Source organism: Balaenoptera acutorostrata, chromosome 16 (assembly GCF_949987535.1).
Source record: "Balaenoptera acutorostrata chromosome 16, mBalAcu1.1, whole genome shotgun sequence".
Taxonomy (NCBI): Eukaryota; Metazoa; Chordata; class Mammalia; order Artiodactyla; family Balaenopteridae; genus Balaenoptera; species Balaenoptera acutorostrata.
Genome location: NC_080079.1, coordinates 43043865 through 43063358, shown reverse-complemented (window position 1 = coordinate 43063358; position 19494 = coordinate 43043865). Strand labels below are relative to the sequence as shown.

Genomic DNA, 19494 nt, shown 5'->3' with positions numbered 1-19494 from the left:
ATAGGGATTTGTTTAAACCAAGAGAAAAGATTTCTTAAGGTGGAGAGAACAGCAACTGCCTGCTGGGAGGAAATAGGGGATCTGGCTCAATTTTTTAACTGCCATTCTATAATCATTATATTTTTAAAAAAATGTATGGTATGGTCTGTTTCTTTATTTCAATTGCATCCGTTTGATGGTCTGAAAATAAAATCTTGCAGTATTCTGGGAGGCTGAACCTTCATCATTTTCATATGCCTGTGAATTGGATATAGTATAATTCACTTAGCGTTTATATTTTATCATTTAGCCCAGCTGATAGAGTAAGTAAATGCTGATAAGCATTTTAACCTCAGTAATATGATCTCCCTTACTTGCTAGCTTGTTCACTTTTATTTACGCCAGGAAGAAATGGCCTTTGCTTCATGACAAATTCTCAGTGATAACTGTGAATAAACTGTTGCCCCTCCCACTTTTATTTTCTGTTATGCATATGCACAATCTTCTCTTTTCTTCTGTTGGGTTTCATGTATGCTTCTTCTATCTCAGTTAAAAAAGTGATATTATATTTTAAAATGTCTGGCTAGTGTTCCAAATTTAATGAAGTAGTATGAATAACACCGTTATATGCTTCAGTCCATACAAACTCCCATCCCAGTGACAGTGAGATGAAAAGTATTATTTATTAACTATGTGCCTTTACTTACATCCATTACTTTATTTTTCATAACAATGCATATTGCTGATAACAAGAGTCTGGGGAACTTGCCTAAGATCACAGATTTAGTAAGTAGTGGAGCCAAGATTTTGAACATAGATCTTTTGGCTTTAGGGCTGTCTTAGCTGTCTAATGCTGCATAACAATATTGAAATAAACAGTATTTTACAACAACACACATTTATCATTTCACAATTACTTTGGGCCTGGAGTCCAGGCATAGCGTAACCAGGTTCTCTACTTATGGTGTCAACAAGACTATAATCAAGGTGTTGTCAAGGCTACAGTCTCAGCTGAGACTTGACTAGGGAAGCATCTGCTTCCAAGGTAACACAGGCTTGGCAAAATCACCTTCCTTGTGGTTGTAGGACTGAAGTCTTCTGTATCTGACTGCCTGTCATCTGACTACCCTCAGCTCTTAAAGGCTGCCATGGTTCCTTGCCCTGTGGGCCTCCCAACATGGCTAATTGTTTTGTTAAATCCAGCAAGGGAAAGAGAGAGAAAGAGCTTCAACAAGATAGTCACTAGAATCTCATGTAACATAACCACATAATGTGCATGTAAATATAACTTCCCATTACCTTTGTCATATTATTTTGATTATAAGCAAGTCATAGGTCCCACCCACACTCAGGGGACGGGAATCACATAAAACCAGGAGCCAGGCATATGGGGGTACCTTAAGAGTCTGTCTACCATGGAGCCATTTTAGCTTCTGTAAGCTCAGGATCCAGCTTCTTTCTTCAGAATTCTTCCCTCTGCCACAGTGGAAAGAAGGTACAATATTTGTCCCAGGGGATTCTAGGCTAGTATATTCATTACTTAAACTGATACTCCAAGTCTGACCTGAAGTTTTATTGGGTTATCCTTAATGTCAGCTATCTATTCTCTTTTATGAGTTGTTAGCTATAAGGTCAGAGACTATATCTATATCTATTCTTATGGCTATAATTTAGGAAAATTAGTTCTAAGGTCAGGTAGTTGATAATTACATTGTACTATTCTCCCTGTATCTTACTTTAGAATTGTTTCCATTTTAACCCTTTAAATGTTGTCAGAAAATTGTAGGGCACAAAAATCCAAATAATGAATTTATACATCAACTGGATTTTTGTGTGAGTTTCCCATGAACTCAAAACAAAACTAACGGGCTTCCCTGGTGGTGCAGTGGTTGAGAGTCTGCCTGCCAATGCAGGGGACACGGGTTCGAGCCCCGGTCTGGGAAGATCCCACATGCCACGGAGCAACTGGGCCCGTGAGCCACAACTACTGAGCCTGCGCGTCTGGAGCCTGTGCTCCGCAACAAGAGAGGCCGCAACAGTGAGAGGCCCGTGCACTGCGATGAAGAGTGGCCCCCGCTCGCCGCAACTAGAGAAAGCCCTCGCACAGAAACGAAGATCCAACACAGCCAAAAATAAATAAATAAATTAAAAAAAAAACAACAAACAAAAATAACAAGGTTTTCATAATTTCACATTTTTTAAAATATTTATTATTTTATTTTTGGCTGCATTGGGTCTTAGTTGTGGCACGCGGGATCTTTGTTGAAGTGTGCAGGATCTTTCATTACGGTGTGTAGGCTCTTTGTTGCAGCGCGTGGGCTTCTCTCTAGTTGTGGCACACAGGCTCCAGGGTTCGTGGGCTCTCTAGTTGTAGCATGTGGGTTCCAGAGCGTGTGGACTCTATAGTTTGTGGCACTCAGTCTCTCTAGTTGAGGCACGTGAGCTCAGTAGTTGTGTGTGGGCTTAGTTACCCCGTGTCATGTGGGATCTTAGTTCCCTGACCAGGGATCGAACCCGCGTCCCCTGCATTGTAAGGCAGATTCTTTACCACTGGACCACCAGGGAAGTCCCTGTAATTTCATATTTAAATTAAAAAGTTTGTGTATTTCCAAGGTGATCGCAAGATATAGGGAAAGGATATCTAAACTATGAATTAGTAAACCTGGGATTTGGTCTTGGATATGGTTTTATTAGCTACGCCACCTTGGTCAGGTTATTTCAGTGCTCGGGGTAGGGAAATTTAGAGATACCAGAGGTTTGGCTTCATTTTCCATATATATATGACATATATATGAGATGGTAGGTTCTTTTCTAATTCTAAAATTCTATGGTCTTATTTTTAGTTGAGCAAATGAACATGCCTTCTACATCAAAATGCATAACATACATACATTTATTTAATACTTTATTTACAACAGAATAGAGATACTAGCAATTGTCTAAATGTCAAGATATTTGTATCAATTTCTAAGGAAAAGGTTAAGAATAGAAGGGAAAAAAAAATCCCTTTATTCTTAAAGTTTTATACTTGTATGCCTATGCCATACTTGATATATCACCTGTCATGCATCATGAAGTAAAATATAAGTAAATAAAAGGTATTGTTACTTAAGTAATATGAGTGAAGTACACTCGAACAAAGCTGCCCATTTTGTAATGGTTTGTTCTTTTGAAGTAAATAAAATATAAATTTTAAAGACTAACATAGTTTTGCAAAGAAGTATGCTTTTAGTTTTTGTAAGTTTTAGTTTCATCACTATTGACTTGATTGGTATCATTTTCCATCTTTAGCAAATATTGTATGTGACTAATATATCCCCAGCATTCAAACACAGCCCAATTAATATTGCTATTTTCATTATGAAGTTGCTGGATACACATATATTTCCTTCCCTTTTACCAAGTAGTTATCTAGATATGATATGAACATAGGCTTAGCTAAAACGTGTAGTTTATATAATTGTAAACCAAGAAGTGTGAAAAAGCAAGAAAAGTCCAGGGAAGTTTCAACAAAGATGAGGATTTGAGCATAAGAAGAGTTTTACTTAGCCTGATAATCTTGGAATCTAGATTTTACTCAATAAACAACTACATAATGGCCATGCTTACTGTTTAACCTCACTGGAAAACTATATATTAGCTATAATTTCACTTTTTAAAAAACTTTGTTTTAATCAAATAATGTACATTTGGAAGCTTTGTTTATGGTTTCTTTTGCAAGGAGTAATACAAGAAAAAGCAGCGGATGCTTCTGCCTATATGATGTAGCTGAACATTCTTCTAGTTGACTTAAACTGGGGAAAGATTGTTGGGAGAGATTTTATGCAATTCATATTGGTTATACACCTTTGCATAATTAATTGTTTTCTAGCAAGTAGTGTGTTCTGTGCAAAGAGTGATTTTCTTATTTTAATGTTTGGAATGAACCCAGTCAATTACTCTTTCCCTGTAGAACTTACTCTTTCAGAGTCATTGAATTAGGTTAATTAGAAAGACAATGGACCCCTCTCCTCACTGCCACCTCCATAGCATTTTTAGAGAGTAACCCACTTGTGTTATAACTGCCTATTTAAAGAAGCAAATACAATTTTCAGGAAAATATTAAATATCCAGTTATGATTTAGTTCCTATAATAAACGTGTGTGTGTGTATGTGGGTGTGTGTGGGTGTGTGTGTGTTTAGTTCCTAATAGAACCAAATGTGTGCTGGGGATGAGTAAAAAGTGTTCAAGTTAAAGATCACTACTACTATGAATTTGTTGAATAAGATCCTTTTCTTGCCATCAAATCTAATTTTAGTTTCTATGAGCGAAATCAAAATTGAAGTTAGAAAGTGGAAAGAGTGGGTCACTCCCTAGTGATAGCAGGGATTGCCTATCAATCCTTGGGTGGATTGCCATCCACCAGAGACAAAGAGTTATCTTTAGAAGTTTACCTAGAGTGAGCATTCTCTCCCTACCTTCTAACTTCCCAGAGTGATTACTTTGCATTCAAGTCTTTTGGGCCCCTATAAATTCTTCAGATGGCTTGCCACACATGACTTAGCTTTGTGACATGAAGAGTAGACTTGGTTTGTAAAAACTTCTGGGACATAAAATAAGTCATTTTGCTTTAGTTTCAAATGCTTTTGCTTCCAAAATGGAGTTAATATAATATAATTAATATATAATATAAATATGTATAATATAATTAATAACATTAACAACAATAAACATAATTCACATTTGTCAAATGCTTATTCTGTACCAGGGACTGCAATCAGTACTTCACATGCATTATCTCATTTAGTCATCAGATCAACCCAACAGCTCTTCTTTGATGCAAATTATCTTATACACATTGGTAAATAGGGGAATGGAGTTGGTATAAGGAAGCGATTTTATTGATTCATATGTTATTTTACAGTATATTTATGTTTTAACATATTCTGGGCACATTTTTATCATAGTTAAAAATAAATAGCTATGTAAGCAGATCTTAAGAAAAAAGCTGAAAATCTGCAGCACCTTTATTTAATGCAAGTAGAGTTTACATTAGTGGTTATGATTGATAATAGGTTAATATGGAGAAGCTGTGGGTACAGATGAAGGAGGTGTGAAATTATTTTTCTGAGTTTAAAACAGTAGATTAATGAAGAAAGCTAAATGCTGGATCAAATTTTCAATTTCATTGAAAAAAATCTGCATTTAGAAGCAAATGACCCTCAATACCTGCTTCTTGAAGGAAGAAGCATAAACCCCAATATTTAAGGCTGTAAATATTGACTATGATGTTTGAAGAAAATATCATTAAATATTTAACTGTGCTAGTAGTTTGATTGTGACTGTTTCAGCTTTCATTGGTGCTTTCGATACAAGAATACAAGTTTTTTTTTCAAGTACATACACATGGTGCTATAATAAAAAATACCTCTTCTATTGTATTGATTTTTGATTTTGTAGAAGAGAGAAATTGAAGGTGAGTAGTTACGTAATCTGTCCACTTTCACATGGCTCTTAAATGGTGGATCCAGGATTAGATTCTAACACTGTCAGTTCCAGGGCCAGCTCTCTTCACTTCTATGACATGAGTGTCAAACTAAGTGAATTCCTTTTTCCTGATTTCAACCATTGTTTATTATGCCTTCCCTTCGTGTACCTGCATAGAGTGTATGTACACTAGAGAAAGACCTGCTATTACTGCTGTTATGCATTATAAGTCAAGGCATAAATGTTAATGTTAGTTGACCTACTTATACTTTTTTTCTTAATCAGAAAATATAATCCCCTTTAATTTCTTAATTACATATTGAGAACACAGGCCAAATAATTTTTCAAAGGTTAGTTGTGTGAAGTATTTGTAAAAGAGTGTATACTCAGGCCTAGAACATATTTGTAGACCAGAAAATGCCATCATTGTCTGATCTGTACTTTTGGATGTAATATCTGTAGATTATATATTTGCTAGTTGAGTAAAAAAATAGCAGGATCAGTTTCACTCATATATTTACATATATGTGTACTAGTATGTGAAAAAGTAGAAGTAAATAATCTGCCATTTAGAAAAGTATGTGTGTGAGTGTGTATTTAAACATTATTTAGATATATTGTTATAAAAGAATGGTTCATTTCGACATTCCCTAGTGAGATAAAGCTCATTAGTAATAACATGATAAATATAGATTATTATTATTACTATTATTATTATTAACTTGCTGAGAAAAATCTTCCAGAGACCCCCCCCTTTTATTTGTAATTATGCAATGATATAACATTGAAGCCAATTTTGTGCCTTATGAAAATACAGCGATACATATTGCATTATTATTCTTCAAGCTAGATTCATATTTATAGATTTTCTATATATTCTTGTATGCTATCCTAAGGCAATGAATTTTCTAGATATGTGCCATTTATTCTGTTGTCCTTAGGAGGGTACATTTTATTTGTATGACCACATCTCTTTTTTATGCCGTAAGTTTAATAAAATGGATCAGCTGAAAATGATTGCTGTAAGCTATAGTGCATTATTGTTTGTCAAAGGGATCATTGCAGCATGGGAAAAAAGAGGGGATTTGAATTGCATCAGTGCTGTTTGCATTCAATTTTTAAAATAGATGGAATCTTTAACAGAGTTGGAGAGATTAGAGATCTCTTGCTTCAGCTCTTACTCAACAAATGTCTACAATTCAGCCCACTGAAAGAATAATAAGAAAGCAAACATTGAAATGTTACATTAAAATAGTATGTTGTTCTAGTTGAGTACCCCAGACATGTCTTAGAGAAGAATGGCTTCTATTGTGTATCTGAACACTAGTTTTGTCTTTCACATTAAGATTTATGGTTTATGGATTTGCTCTAAGATAAAAGATAAAGAAACAGTTCTCACCATGGGAGTCTCTGCTACTTCTTTATCTCTTCCTTTTTCTTCCTTTCTCTTATTTTCAGGATCTCTCTTTTCATATCAGAAGTCTTACTGGGTGAATTGAAGTATCAGCCTCTGTTATTATAGGCTTTCCTTTTGTTCAGGATAAAATTCAGTGATAACTCCTGTGAGAAGTGATGGACAGGGTGGGGAACAGATTCATGCTGTTAAAAGGATACAAGAAATAGATGATGAGACTCACCAAGTGTTTGAATCTGTCTCCCACCTCATCTCCCAAAAATATCATTTATAAAAAGCATTAAAGGTATTTTTGCCTTTTTGAAGCAGGACATTTTCTATATCATGGCAGATATAAAGTTGAATATCTTCTGTTTTGAAACAGATTTGCAAGTCAGCTGGGGTTTAAGCGTATGATCTTTGTTAAAGAATGCATACAGGTAGAATATATTTTCAAGTAACTCTCTTTGGTTTGCAGGTACTATTCTGGTGGATAACATGCTGATCAAGGGGACTGCTGGAGGACCAGACCCAACCATAGAACTCTCTTTAAAGGACAACATGGATTACTGGGTATTGTTGGATCCTGTTAAACAAATGCTTTTCCTGAACAGCACGGGCAGAGTTCTGGATAGAGATGTTAGTACATTGTTTTTCTTTGTCCCTCTGTTACAACTTTATCATCATGTAAATATCTGCATGTATTTGTTGATATATCAAATTTTTGTTATATAATTTGAGTTTATTTTCTGTGTTCATCAACAAAAACATTTTTTTTTAACTCCTTGAAAGAAGAATAAGAAAGTAAGAGGGACCATCTGTGTCTGAGAGAACCATTGTGTTTCTCTTCTGACATCCTGGAAGCTTGTCGACTTCTGAATAAGGAGAGAACAGAGTGCTCAGAATAAAGGGGTGGTAACCTTGGAAAAGCAGGATAAGCACAGCCCAATTCATGGCAGAATTTGAGAGTACAACTACATATTGGCTTGAGGACAGAAACTTTAGTTGAACTACTAAGAGGAGGATGCTCTTCAAGCAGTAACAATTCGTTGAGAGATGAATGGCAATGTGCTTATAGAGCTGAAAAAACTTAAAAGAAGGTGAGCAGAAGTTTCCTGGCGATGTCCCAGTCCAGACGCTCTCAGGCAGTGTGACCTAAGTATTTAGGTATTAATAATACCTAAATAACCAAAGTTAAATGTCTTCTTTCTGAAAAAGTTAAAAAACTTGAGTAGATTTAAGTAGCTCTCTAATGTAACTTTAGTCTCACTTATTTGCATTCTAGTCTTGAGTGCAGAGAAAAGTGTGTGTATGTATGTGTGCGGGTGTTATAACCAGTAATTGTACAGGACCTTGGGAAAACTTGAGAAGTACATCTAAACATGCCTACTCCCAAATTTCCACTTTATAAAATCGAAATGTCAGATATTCAACCTAGTGAACCTGAATCATATCACTACAGTGTTCAGGGTTTATGATCCACTTTAAATATGTGTGAGGTAGATGATCCCTAATCTATTTCACGTCTAAAATTCAGAGTCTTTAAGAGCTTTGTGTTGAGGTGGGCAGTAATAGGACTCTCCCACCAGGATGGGCTGCCCTTGTACACTTGGGGAGGCCCATAATTCAGCTGACTGAGCAGTGGGGACAGATGTGAGAGGAGGATATCAGTGGAGAATAGGAATGCGTCTGTTGGCTCAACCTAGGGGGGAAAAAGTCATCCTTGATGCTGTTCCCATCTCCACCATTGCCCTCACTCATTATGTCCTTTCATCATGGCAACATTTTTCACACCCCACAATTTACAGTTTTGTCTGGGTGGTTAAGAAGGTGTAAAATGGAATAAGGACAGTTGTTATCTTAGAGTTTATCTTGCCTTATCTTATCTTATAATAAGTCTGGCTTTTATGAAAGTAATTTGGATAATGGCACAAACTTGCAAGCTGCAAGAGTCTCCCCAAGCTGTGTTACTCACAGGCATCCTTCTTTTTTTAAATTACATTATACTATATTATATTACACCTGGTTTCACGTGTACAGCATTATAGTTCAAAATCTGTTTACACTGCAGAGTGATCACCACCACAAGTCTAGTTATCATCCATCATCGTATGGTTGACCCCCTTTACTTATTTTGCCCACTCCCCACAAGGCATCCTTTACTGGCTTTAAGTAGGAACACTCATATCCAAGTCATATGAATTTTATAATGTAACATGTTTGGAGAATTATAGAATATTTATCTATTTTAGGCCACTGTCATTTTATATTTTGTTTCCTTTTTTGAAATCACCTATGATTATGATAATTTACTTGTTTACTGGTAAATTACTTTCTTTTTGGAATCAGTTTTTTTTCCTCAATTTGATATTAAAAAGCACAAGTTCTAGGTCTGATTTATGAGTCAAAGGAAAAGATAACCTTCAATATTCATAAAATGCATACCATCTCTCCAACCTACAACATTGTTTTACTTTTAATTACTTACCAAAAATTATCTTCACTTTTTAAGATGCTTATCTGTTTCCTTGGTATTATTGTTTTTTTTTTAAATTTATGATAAGGGCAGCATTTATTGGACATTGGGTAAACTGAAATAGTATCATGGCAATACACTTAAAAATTGATTTGACCTGAAAGAAATAATTACAAAAATGTGCACACGTATCATTTAAAGAGCCATCCAGGCTTGTTCTTTAACACAATAATCAAAAATAATTTCCTTTCCATTTAAAATATTCTTTTGGATTAGAAATGCTATGGTTAAGTTAAACTTGAAAAGATGTTTTATAAATTAAAGTGTTGTCATTGGACACCTATCTGAAATTAGCTAAAGATGCTGGAGAATAGGACACCTAAAGAATATTAAATGTTAAATGAATATGGCAGAGGGAAATCTGTAAAGAAAAACAAAACAAAAGAAAACAAAAATGTGCTTACATATTTGCAATGTATTTACCATTCGGCAAATCAACTTATTGAAATAATGACAAAATAGTAAATAAAAGATGTTCTAAACATTTATCTAATTATTTAGATAATTTATTTATAATTATATCTAATTATCTAGATAAATAATTATATAATTATTTATCTAAGTGAATTCAAGCCTGTATAGTTAAAGAATGTCATGACAAAGATCTAACATTGCCATTTTGTACAAGTACTCTCATAGGGTGGTGGGACTTACAAAACCTGAATTAACATAGACACAGGACTTGGGCCTTCTATGAGTAGGGGCACTTTGCAGCTTTTTTTTTTTTTCCAGGTAGAATTTGTGACCATAGAAGGAGTGACAGATAAATAATAAGACATTATGCCTTTATTTTCTTTCCTGGCAGCATTAGTTGAGAAAGATTGATGAGGAAAATTCTTTCAGTTCAGGGTAAAAAATAATAATGTTAATTAAGAATGTCCTCAATCCAGAAAATCAAAGTGTGAGATTAAATGGTTTCTGTTACAAAATTAAGATGGTGGAACCCTCACTGACAGAGAAATCAGGAAGAAGAGAGGAAAAGCCAGATAGTAATACCAAACGTAAGATCAAGGCAAGATTAACTAGACAGAGCACATATTTTTAATATAGTATCATTTAAAGTAAGCTGAGTATAGATGCTTTACAGAATTATTGAATGTTAGAGCTGAAAGGAAACAAAGTTTTGCTAATTCAATATTTTCTTTCATAAACTACTGTGCAGTAGATTTAGAGATAAATATATAGGTAAAGGGCCAGTCTTTAACATTTAGCATTTGTCTATGGTAAAATGAGAAAAATGAAGCAAAATAAAACAGAGGAGTGATTTTATTTTTTCCCAAAGTTAAGTGTATTCATTTTATTCTGATATCATCCCCTTTTTACATTTTTAGATTATTTGTTTTAGTTCTGTGAAAAATGCCATGATTATTTTGATAGGTATTGTATTGAATCTGTAGATTGCTTTAGATAGTATGGGCATTTTAACAATATTAATTATTCCAATCCACAAAAAAGGTATATCTTTCCATTTATTTGTGTCATCTTCCATTTCTTTCATCAACGTCTTAAGAGTTCTCAGGGTACAGATCTTTTATCTCCTTGGTTAAATTTATTCCTAGGTATTTATTCTGTTTAATGCAGTTGTGAATAGGATTGTTTACTTGATTTCTCTTTCTGATAGTTCATTATTAATGTATAGAAATGCAACAGAGTTCTGTATATTAAATTTGTTATATCCTGAAACTGTACTGAATTTATTTATTAGTTATAGTAATTTTTTGGTGAAGTCTTTAGTGTTTTCTACATATAGTATTATGTCATCTGCAAATAGTGACAGTTTTACTTCTTCCCTTCCAATTTGGATATCTTTTATTTATTTTATCTTGTCTAGTTGCTGGCGCTAGGACTTCCAATACTATGTTGAACAAAAGTGGTGAGAGTAGCATCCTTGTCTTATTCTTGATCTTAGAGGAAAAGCTTTCAGCTTTTCACCATTAGGTATGATGTTAGCTGTGAGTTTGTCATAAATGGCCATTATTGAACAGGCTGGCTCAGGCTGTGGCCGTGGCAAGTTGCATCGTTTTCCAGTCTGTCCGTGAACATCGCCACCTGAGACAGAGCCAGGATGTTCGGGCTGCTGAGCAGCAGCTTTGAGGATGATCCCTTCTTCTCTGATTCATTTATGGCACACTGAGAAAGTATGCGACAGATGATGAGAAATTTTTCTGAACCTTTTGGAAGAGACATGTTCAGCATCTCTGATTGTAGAGGAAGAGCTTGTAACCATACGAGACATGAGGAGGGAGAAAACTCCTTGACTTGTACAGATGTCAACCCTCTTCAGGCAATGGACCAAATAATGTTAAATATACAAAACAGTATGCAGGAATTACAAAGAAACTTTGGTCACTTTTCAATGGATCCAAATGGACATTTGTTTAGTTCTTCCTCAGTTATGACTTATTCCAAAGTAGGAGATGAACAACCAAAGGTTTTCCAGACCTCAACTCAAACTCACAGGGCTCCAGGAGGAATAAAGGAAAGTAGGAGAGCACTGAGAGATTCTGAGAGTGGACTAGAAAAAATGGCTGTTGGTCATCATCTTCATGACCGAGCTCATGTCATTAAAAAGTCAAAGAACAGCAAGACTGGAGATGAAGAGGTCAATCAAGAGTTCATCAATATGAATGAAAGTGATGCTCATGCTTTTGATGATGAGTGGCAAAATGAGATTCTGAAGTACAAACCAAGTGGACAATGGCGCAATCTAGAAAACTCTGGGATGTGAAGCATTGGTCATGAGAATTCAGGATCCCAAGAACTTAAAAGAAGGGAGAAATTTCATCAAAGTCCAGCCATTGAACGTGGGAGAAGATCAAATGTTTCTGTGGTCAAACTCAACATCAAAGGATCACCTGTGAAAATCAACAAAAAATGAATAGCATTGCATTTGATTTGTTTAGTTTTGGTTGTTTGAACAGAGAAAGTAATGGTGCATAGTAATACACATAAGACCAATCGCTTGTTGTTAATACTGTTCTTAGCAAAAAAAAAAAAAAAAAATTGGCCATTATGTTGAGCTATATTCCCTCTCTACCAACTTTGTTGAGAGTCTTTTTTTTATCATGAATAGATGTTGAATTTTGTCAAATCCTTTTTTTGTATCTATTGAGATGATCATATGATTTTTATCCTTCATTTGGTAATGTGGTGTATAATTTGGATTGATCTGCAAATATTGAACCATCCTTGCATCCCTGGAATAATCCCACTTGATCATGATGTATGAACCTTTTAATGTTTGTTGAATTCAGTCTGCTAATATTTTGATAAGAATTTTTGCATCTATGTTCATCAGGAATATTGGCCTCTAATTTTCTCTTTTTATAATGTCTTTGTCTGGTTTTGATATCAAGGTAATGCTGGCCTCATTGAATGAGTTTGGAAGCATTCCTTTCATTTGTATTTTGTCTTGGAATAGTTTGAGAAGGATAGGTATGAACTCTTTAAATGTTTGGTAGAATTCCGTTGTGAAGCTTTCTGGTTCTGTACTTTTGTTTGTTGGGAGTTTATTGATTATTGGTTTAATTTCATCATGAATAATTTGTTCATATTTTCTATTTCTTCCTTATTCAGTCTTGGAGGATTGTATGTTTCTAATTTGTTTATATCTTCTAGGTTGTCCAGTTTTTGACATATACTTGTCTGTAGTAGTCTCTTATCATTGTTTGTATTTCTATGATATTAGTTGTAAATTCTCCTCTTTCATTTCTAATTTACTTTATTTGGGCCCTCTCTCTTTTTCTCTTGGTGAGTCTGGCTAAAGATCAATTTTGTTTATCTTTTCAAAAAACAGCTCTTAGTTTCATTATTCTTTCTATTGCTCTTTAGTCTCTATTTCATTTATTTCCACTCTGATCTTTATCATTTCCTTTCGTCTAATAATTTCAGGCTTTGTTTGTTCTTTTTCTAATTCCTTTAAGTGTAAAACTAGGTTGTTTATTTGATATTTTTCTGTATCAATATAAATTTCCCTCTTAGAACTGTTTTTACTGTGTCCCATAGATCTTGGAATGTTGTGTTTATATTTTCATTTTTCTCAAGGTATTTTTTTAAATTTCCTCTTTGATTTCTTTGTTGACCCATTGCTTATTTTTTTAGTACCATGTTGTTGTCTCCACATGCTTGTATTTTCTGCAGTTTTCTTCCTGTAATTGATTTCTAGTTTCATACAATTGTGGGGAAATAACTCAATATGATTTCAGTAATATTAAATTTATTGAGACTTGTTTTTTGGCTAGCATGTGATCTATTATGGGGAATGTTCCATGTGGACTTGAAAAGAATAGGTAATTCTGCTCCTTTGGATGGGATGTTCTGTTGATACCTATCTAGTCCATATGATACAATGTGTCATTTAAGGTCAATGTTTCCTTTTTGAATTTCTGTCTGGATGATCTATCCATTTGATACAAATGGGGAATTAAAGTCCCCTACTATTATTGTATTAGTGTTAATTTATCTATTTATGCCTTTTAATATTTGCTTTATATATTTAGGCACTCTTATGTTAGGTATATATATGTTTAAAAATGTTATATCTTATTTAAGATATAACCTAACATAAAAAGAGAACCTCTTTATCATCATGTAATGCCCTTATTTGTCTTTTGTTATACTCTTTGTTTTAAAGTCTATTAATTTAAAGTCTATAATTATTGTCTCATGAGCAATATTCTCTAATCACTATTGGACATAGGATAATAGTGGTCACAATAAAATCAATAATTCAAATTGCAATAAAAAAATATAATTCTGGCACAGTCCTGTTATACTTATCTCAAAACTGGGCAAACTTTTAAAAGATTTGAACAGTGAAAAATTGTGTTCATAACAATCCCAGCATTTTAAAAAATTTATTGAAGTATAGTATAGTTGATTTACAATGTTGTGTTAATTTCTGTTGTACAGCAAAGTGACTCAGTTATACATATATATATTCTTTTCCGTATTCTTTTCCATTCTGGTTTATCACAGGATATTGAATATAGTTCCCTGTGCTATACAGTCAAACCTCGTTGTTTATCCATCCTTTATATACTAGTTTGCATCTGCTAATCCCAAACTCCCAATCCTTCCCTCCACCACCTCTCTCTCTCCCCCTTGGCAACCACAAGTCTGTTCTCTATGTCTGTGTATCTGTTTCTGTTTCATAGATATGTTCATTTTTGTTGTACTTTAGATTCCACATATAAGTGATATCATATGGTATTTGTCTTTCTCTTTCTGACTTACTTTACTTAGTATGATAATTTCTAGGTCCATACATGTTGCTGCAAATGACATTGTTTCATTCTTTTTAATGGCTGAATAATATTCCATTGTGTGTGTGTGTGTGTGTGTGTGTATACACACACACACACAACATCTTTATCCATTTATCTGTCGATGGACATTTAGGTTGTTTCCATGTCTTGGCTATTGTATATAGTGCTGCTATGAACATAGGGGTGCATGTATATTTTAGAATTATAGTTTTGTCTGGATATATGCCTAGGAGTGGGATTGCTAAATCATATGGCAACTCTATTTTTAGTTTTTTGAGGAACCCTCTATACTCTTTTCCATAATGGCTGTACCAATTTACATTCCCATCAACAGTGTAAGAGGGTTCCTTTTTTTCCACACCCTCTCCAACATTTATTATTTGTAGACTTTTTAACAATACCTATTCTGACCAGTGTGAGGTGGTACCTCATTGTAGTTTTGATTTGCATTTCTCTAATAATTAGTGATGCTGAGCATCTTTTTATGTGTCTATTGGCCATCTGGATGTCTTCTTTGGAGAAATGTCTATTTAGTCTTCTGCCCATTTTTCAATTGAGTTGTTTTTTTTTGTTGTTGTTGAGTTGTATGATCTGTTTGTATATTTTGGAAATTAAGTCCTTGTCTGTCACATTATTTGCAAATATTTTCTCCCGGTCTGTAGGTTGTCTTTTCATTTTGTTTATGGTTTCCCTTGCTGTACAGAAGCTTGCAGGTTTGATTAGGTCCCATCTGTTTATTTTTGCTTTTATTTCTATTGCCTTGGGAGACTGACCTAAGAAAACATTGGTACAATTTATGTCAGAGAATGTTTTGCCTATGTTCTCTTCTAGGAGTTTTATAGTGTCATGTCTTATATTTAAGTCTTTAAGGCATTTTCAGTTTATTTTTCTGTATGGTGTGAGGGTGTGTTCTAACTTCATTGATTTACATGCAGCTGTCCAACTTCCCCAACGCCACTTGCTAAAGAGACTCTTTTCCCCATTGTATATTCTTGCCTTCTTTGTTGAAGATTAATTGTCCATAGGTGTGTGGGTTTATTTCTGGTCTCTCTATTCTGTTCCATTGATCCATATGTCTTTGTGTCAATACCATGCTGTTTTGATTATTGTAGCTTGGTAGTATTATCTGAAGTCTGGGTGGGTTATGCCTCCTGCTTTGTTCTTTTTCCTAAGAATTGCTTTGGCAATTCTGGGTCATTTATGGTTCCATATTAATTTTAGGATTATTTGTTCTAGTTCTGTGAAAAATGTCATGGGTAATTTCATAGGGATCACAATAAACCTGTAGATTGCTTTGGGTAGTATGGCCATTTTAACTATATTAATTCTTACAATCCAAGAGCATGGAACATGCTGAATATCTTAACATCTCTTCTTTTGGATTTTAAGTTGGTAAATGAACAAAGAGCTTTGACCTCTATTCCCAGGCCAATATCCATTTAACTACTAAGTTTTGTACTTTGATCTCCACAGTATGTCTCGCATTTGCATCCATCAGCATAACTCCAGGACAAGCCCTCTTAGTTCTCACTTGACTTTGGAACAATCTCCTAATAGTTCTCCTTACTATATTTCAAGATTCAACCTTCTCCAGTTTTTCAGTGTCTCAAAGCACAGTTCTGACCTTGTTGGTAGATGAATTCTCATTGCAAACTGTCCCTTGAGGTTTTCTAGATTCAAGCTGCAGCCTATCTCTTTTCCTTTTATTTAGAAACATATATTCTCTAATCTAGGAAAACTGAACTAATTGCTGTTCCCTCAATATAATCTTTTTCTTATCATGCCTACCCTGATACTCTTTTGAACCTATACTTTGAAATTACCTTTATCCATTACCATCAGTTGAATGTTATCTACTACCAAAACATGTCTTAAATTTCTACTCTGTTCATAAAATATTTCCTAATAGTAACGCTGGTACATCATTTCTTACTCCAAACTCCTAAGCCTTCAAAACTTTTTTTTTTTTTGGGTGTGCCATGCAGCTTGTTGGATCTTAGTTCTCCAACCAGGGATTGAATTCAAGCCACGGCAGTGAAGGCACCAAGTCCTAACCACTGGACTGCCAGGGAATTCCCTCAGAACTCTTTTTTGACGCACATTATAGTTACGTATATTCATCTCATATCAGTTTTACAGGATTTGCTTAATGTAAAAGGACTATGTCATATTAATCCCAACCCATGTTGAACTTTGCATAAAATAAGTACAATTAAATAAACTTAATGTCCTTAATAACTGATTGTGAAAAACCTGCACATTTCTAAATATTACATATACCTAACAATATTTTCAAATCAGTACTTTCTTCTTTAGGGAACTTCTTTAAATATACCACTTATTTTGAAAGTTTAATTTATGAAGTACACTTATAACTCTGACCAGCCATTTATGTTAACTTTTGTTTCATTATTTAAAGAGCATTTCTACAAAACACTGGGTCTTATTTCTTTTCCCTGTCCTCCAGTTTATTTTTAAAGTAATGAAGACTTTTTATTTTGTAAAAATAGTATTTATATAGGAAGAAAAATCATGATAAAAAAACTTTCATTCCTGTGAGGAGTGAATAACATTTGCCTTTGCTTTATGAAAAATAAAATCAGTTCTTATTCAGGTTTGCTAAACATTTATTTATTAAGCAATCCAAATAATGTAGTTTCTAGAAAAAACTCAGTTCTCCTTAGACTGAATATGTATGCTATAATCTACACTGTTTGCATCAATAAATTATTTATAAAAGCTTCACTTTGCATGTTGCAACTTAAGTGATTGAAAAATGTAATAAATTTTTTTCAAATTAAAAAATTCATACATATTTATTGGAAAAAATTCTTCACTTACTTTTTACTCTTGGCCTTACTTTTCAAAGATAACCTTCATCAACGGTCGGTACATATCATTCCTGAACTTTATCTATGTATGTCAAAATGTATTCACACATGTGTACTAACATACAGATAGCAAATATACATTCAGAGTACTGTGCTGAACAATTGTTTTTAAATTTGGAAAATAGTTTGCATGTCTAGGTATATATGAGTGGTAATCACCCTAAATATACCCCCAAACAGTTTATACACAGCATTTTTTTTCTGATTTGTTTCATGAATGAAGCAATTTAAGAGAATCAGAGAAGATAGAATTGCCATGACTTATTTTTGCCACCCAGTTATTAAAAATAAACCAAAACTTCCCTAACACATTCCTAAGCATTTTGGATTCCCTAAACTCTCACTAATAGACTTGGTGGAACTGTATTTGGTATATTTATGACCTTCTTACAGAGCAGAATAGAATCTATTCCAATGTGAGATTACAGTGAATGCTGTATATTAGCCACAGGGAATTCTTGCCTTCATCATGATCCATTATGGTTGGAATTTATTGCAAGCTAAGTACTATCCATGCTACTAACAGTTGCATAGGGGACTAAAGTTGAGAGTGACAAGAGTTCCAGGTGACCTGGTTATATCTAATCTATGGGCACTTAGTGCGACTAAGTGGCACTAAGTTGCAGCACACTACATCTGATCCTCTACTTACAAAGATTGTGACCTTTCTGTCACAGTGCTAATACTTACTATAGAATTAGAAGTTGATATGGAATGGTTTTATAGGTCTCTCTCACAATATTTATAAGATAAATAACTTTAGAAGAACATAAATTTTCACCTGATTGTCTTCTGAGAGGTGTGCCAAGGGCTAATAGTACAAGTATTTATTCTGTTTTTACTTTACAATTGAAATATGGAGTGCTTTTCTTAAAAAGCCTATTAAAGCAAAGACTTTAAAACTGGTAGTAAAAATGGAGGTCATATAATTTAAATTCTTTCCAGAATATTTCTAAGACCTGGTCTTTTTAAGTTATCTTTTAGTCTCAAGCTTGCAGATTTTCAGTGATGGGGCTTGATTTTTTGGATAGTCCATTCTATTCTGTCCCACTTTGGATTAATAGAAAATCTACTTATATTGAAAACATATGCTTTGTAATACTTTTTATTTATTATTCTTATTTCTACGCTCTGAGACTACAATGAATAAACTAATTTATCTTTTCATAACAACCGTTCAGATGTCTGATGAATCTTGTGAGTTTTAGTTTAAACATCTCAAATTTTATCACACATTCTCAGGATGATTAGACTTCACATCCTATTTGCCCATAAAATGGTGCTTATTGTAATCCACCTATCTCTTCATCTATTATTAATGCATATGAAGTAGTTTGTATTATTATTCTAGTAGTCCATTTACAGTGTTGGCATGTAAACTCATCTTTACATGCCAACTCAAAATTTTGTAAAACTCAAAATTTTATAATTATATTTTCATATTAATGTTTGTAGCCACTTATTATTATATTTGGGCAATTAACTTTTTTTCTCATACAAATAAGATTATTTTAATTTATTATTATAAAAGTGTAGATTTTTGATACTTATTATTCTGATGAAATGATTTTGAACCTTGTCTTTTATCATTAAATGTAGTATATATCCTTCTGAACTTTGTAGCATTCACAGATTTTACACACATGGCTTTAATACATTTATATATGTCAGTGATTAAAAGTGAATTGGGGCAGACATTAGAACTCAGATCTGTATGGTACTTCACTAGAGACCTTCCTCCATATGATAATGATGCTTCAAGTTATTCTTTCTAGATACAGTTATTCAGCCAGGTACAATACAATTCAATTGCATTTCTCTTTATTGGCCATAAAAATATCTTGATATTAAACAATGTTTTCTTCAGGTTAGGTATAGTTTCTACAACATTCTTCTCATTAGAAATGTGACATTTTTAATGAACCTAAGTTCCAGTAATCATTGCTATATCTTTAAATTGG

General features: G+C 33.8%; 1 protein-coding gene and 1 pseudogene across 17 annotated transcripts in view; both read left to right on the top strand.

Annotated features, from left to right (window-relative positions):
• Positions 1-19494, top strand: part of PCDH15 (protocadherin related 15) — a 755972-nt gene that overhangs the window by 256185 nt on the left and 480293 nt on the right. For all 17 annotated transcript variants that reach the window (XM_028166694.1, XM_028166693.2, XM_057531449.1 and 14 more), the window contains one exon: positions 7318-7478. In XM_028166694.1, coding sequence (XP_028022495.1) covers positions 7318-7478 — 161 coding nt within the window. The remainder of the gene's footprint in view (positions 1-7317; positions 7479-19494) is intronic.
• On the top strand, positions 11445-12317 carry LOC103009429 (myeloid leukemia factor 1-like; annotated as a pseudogene).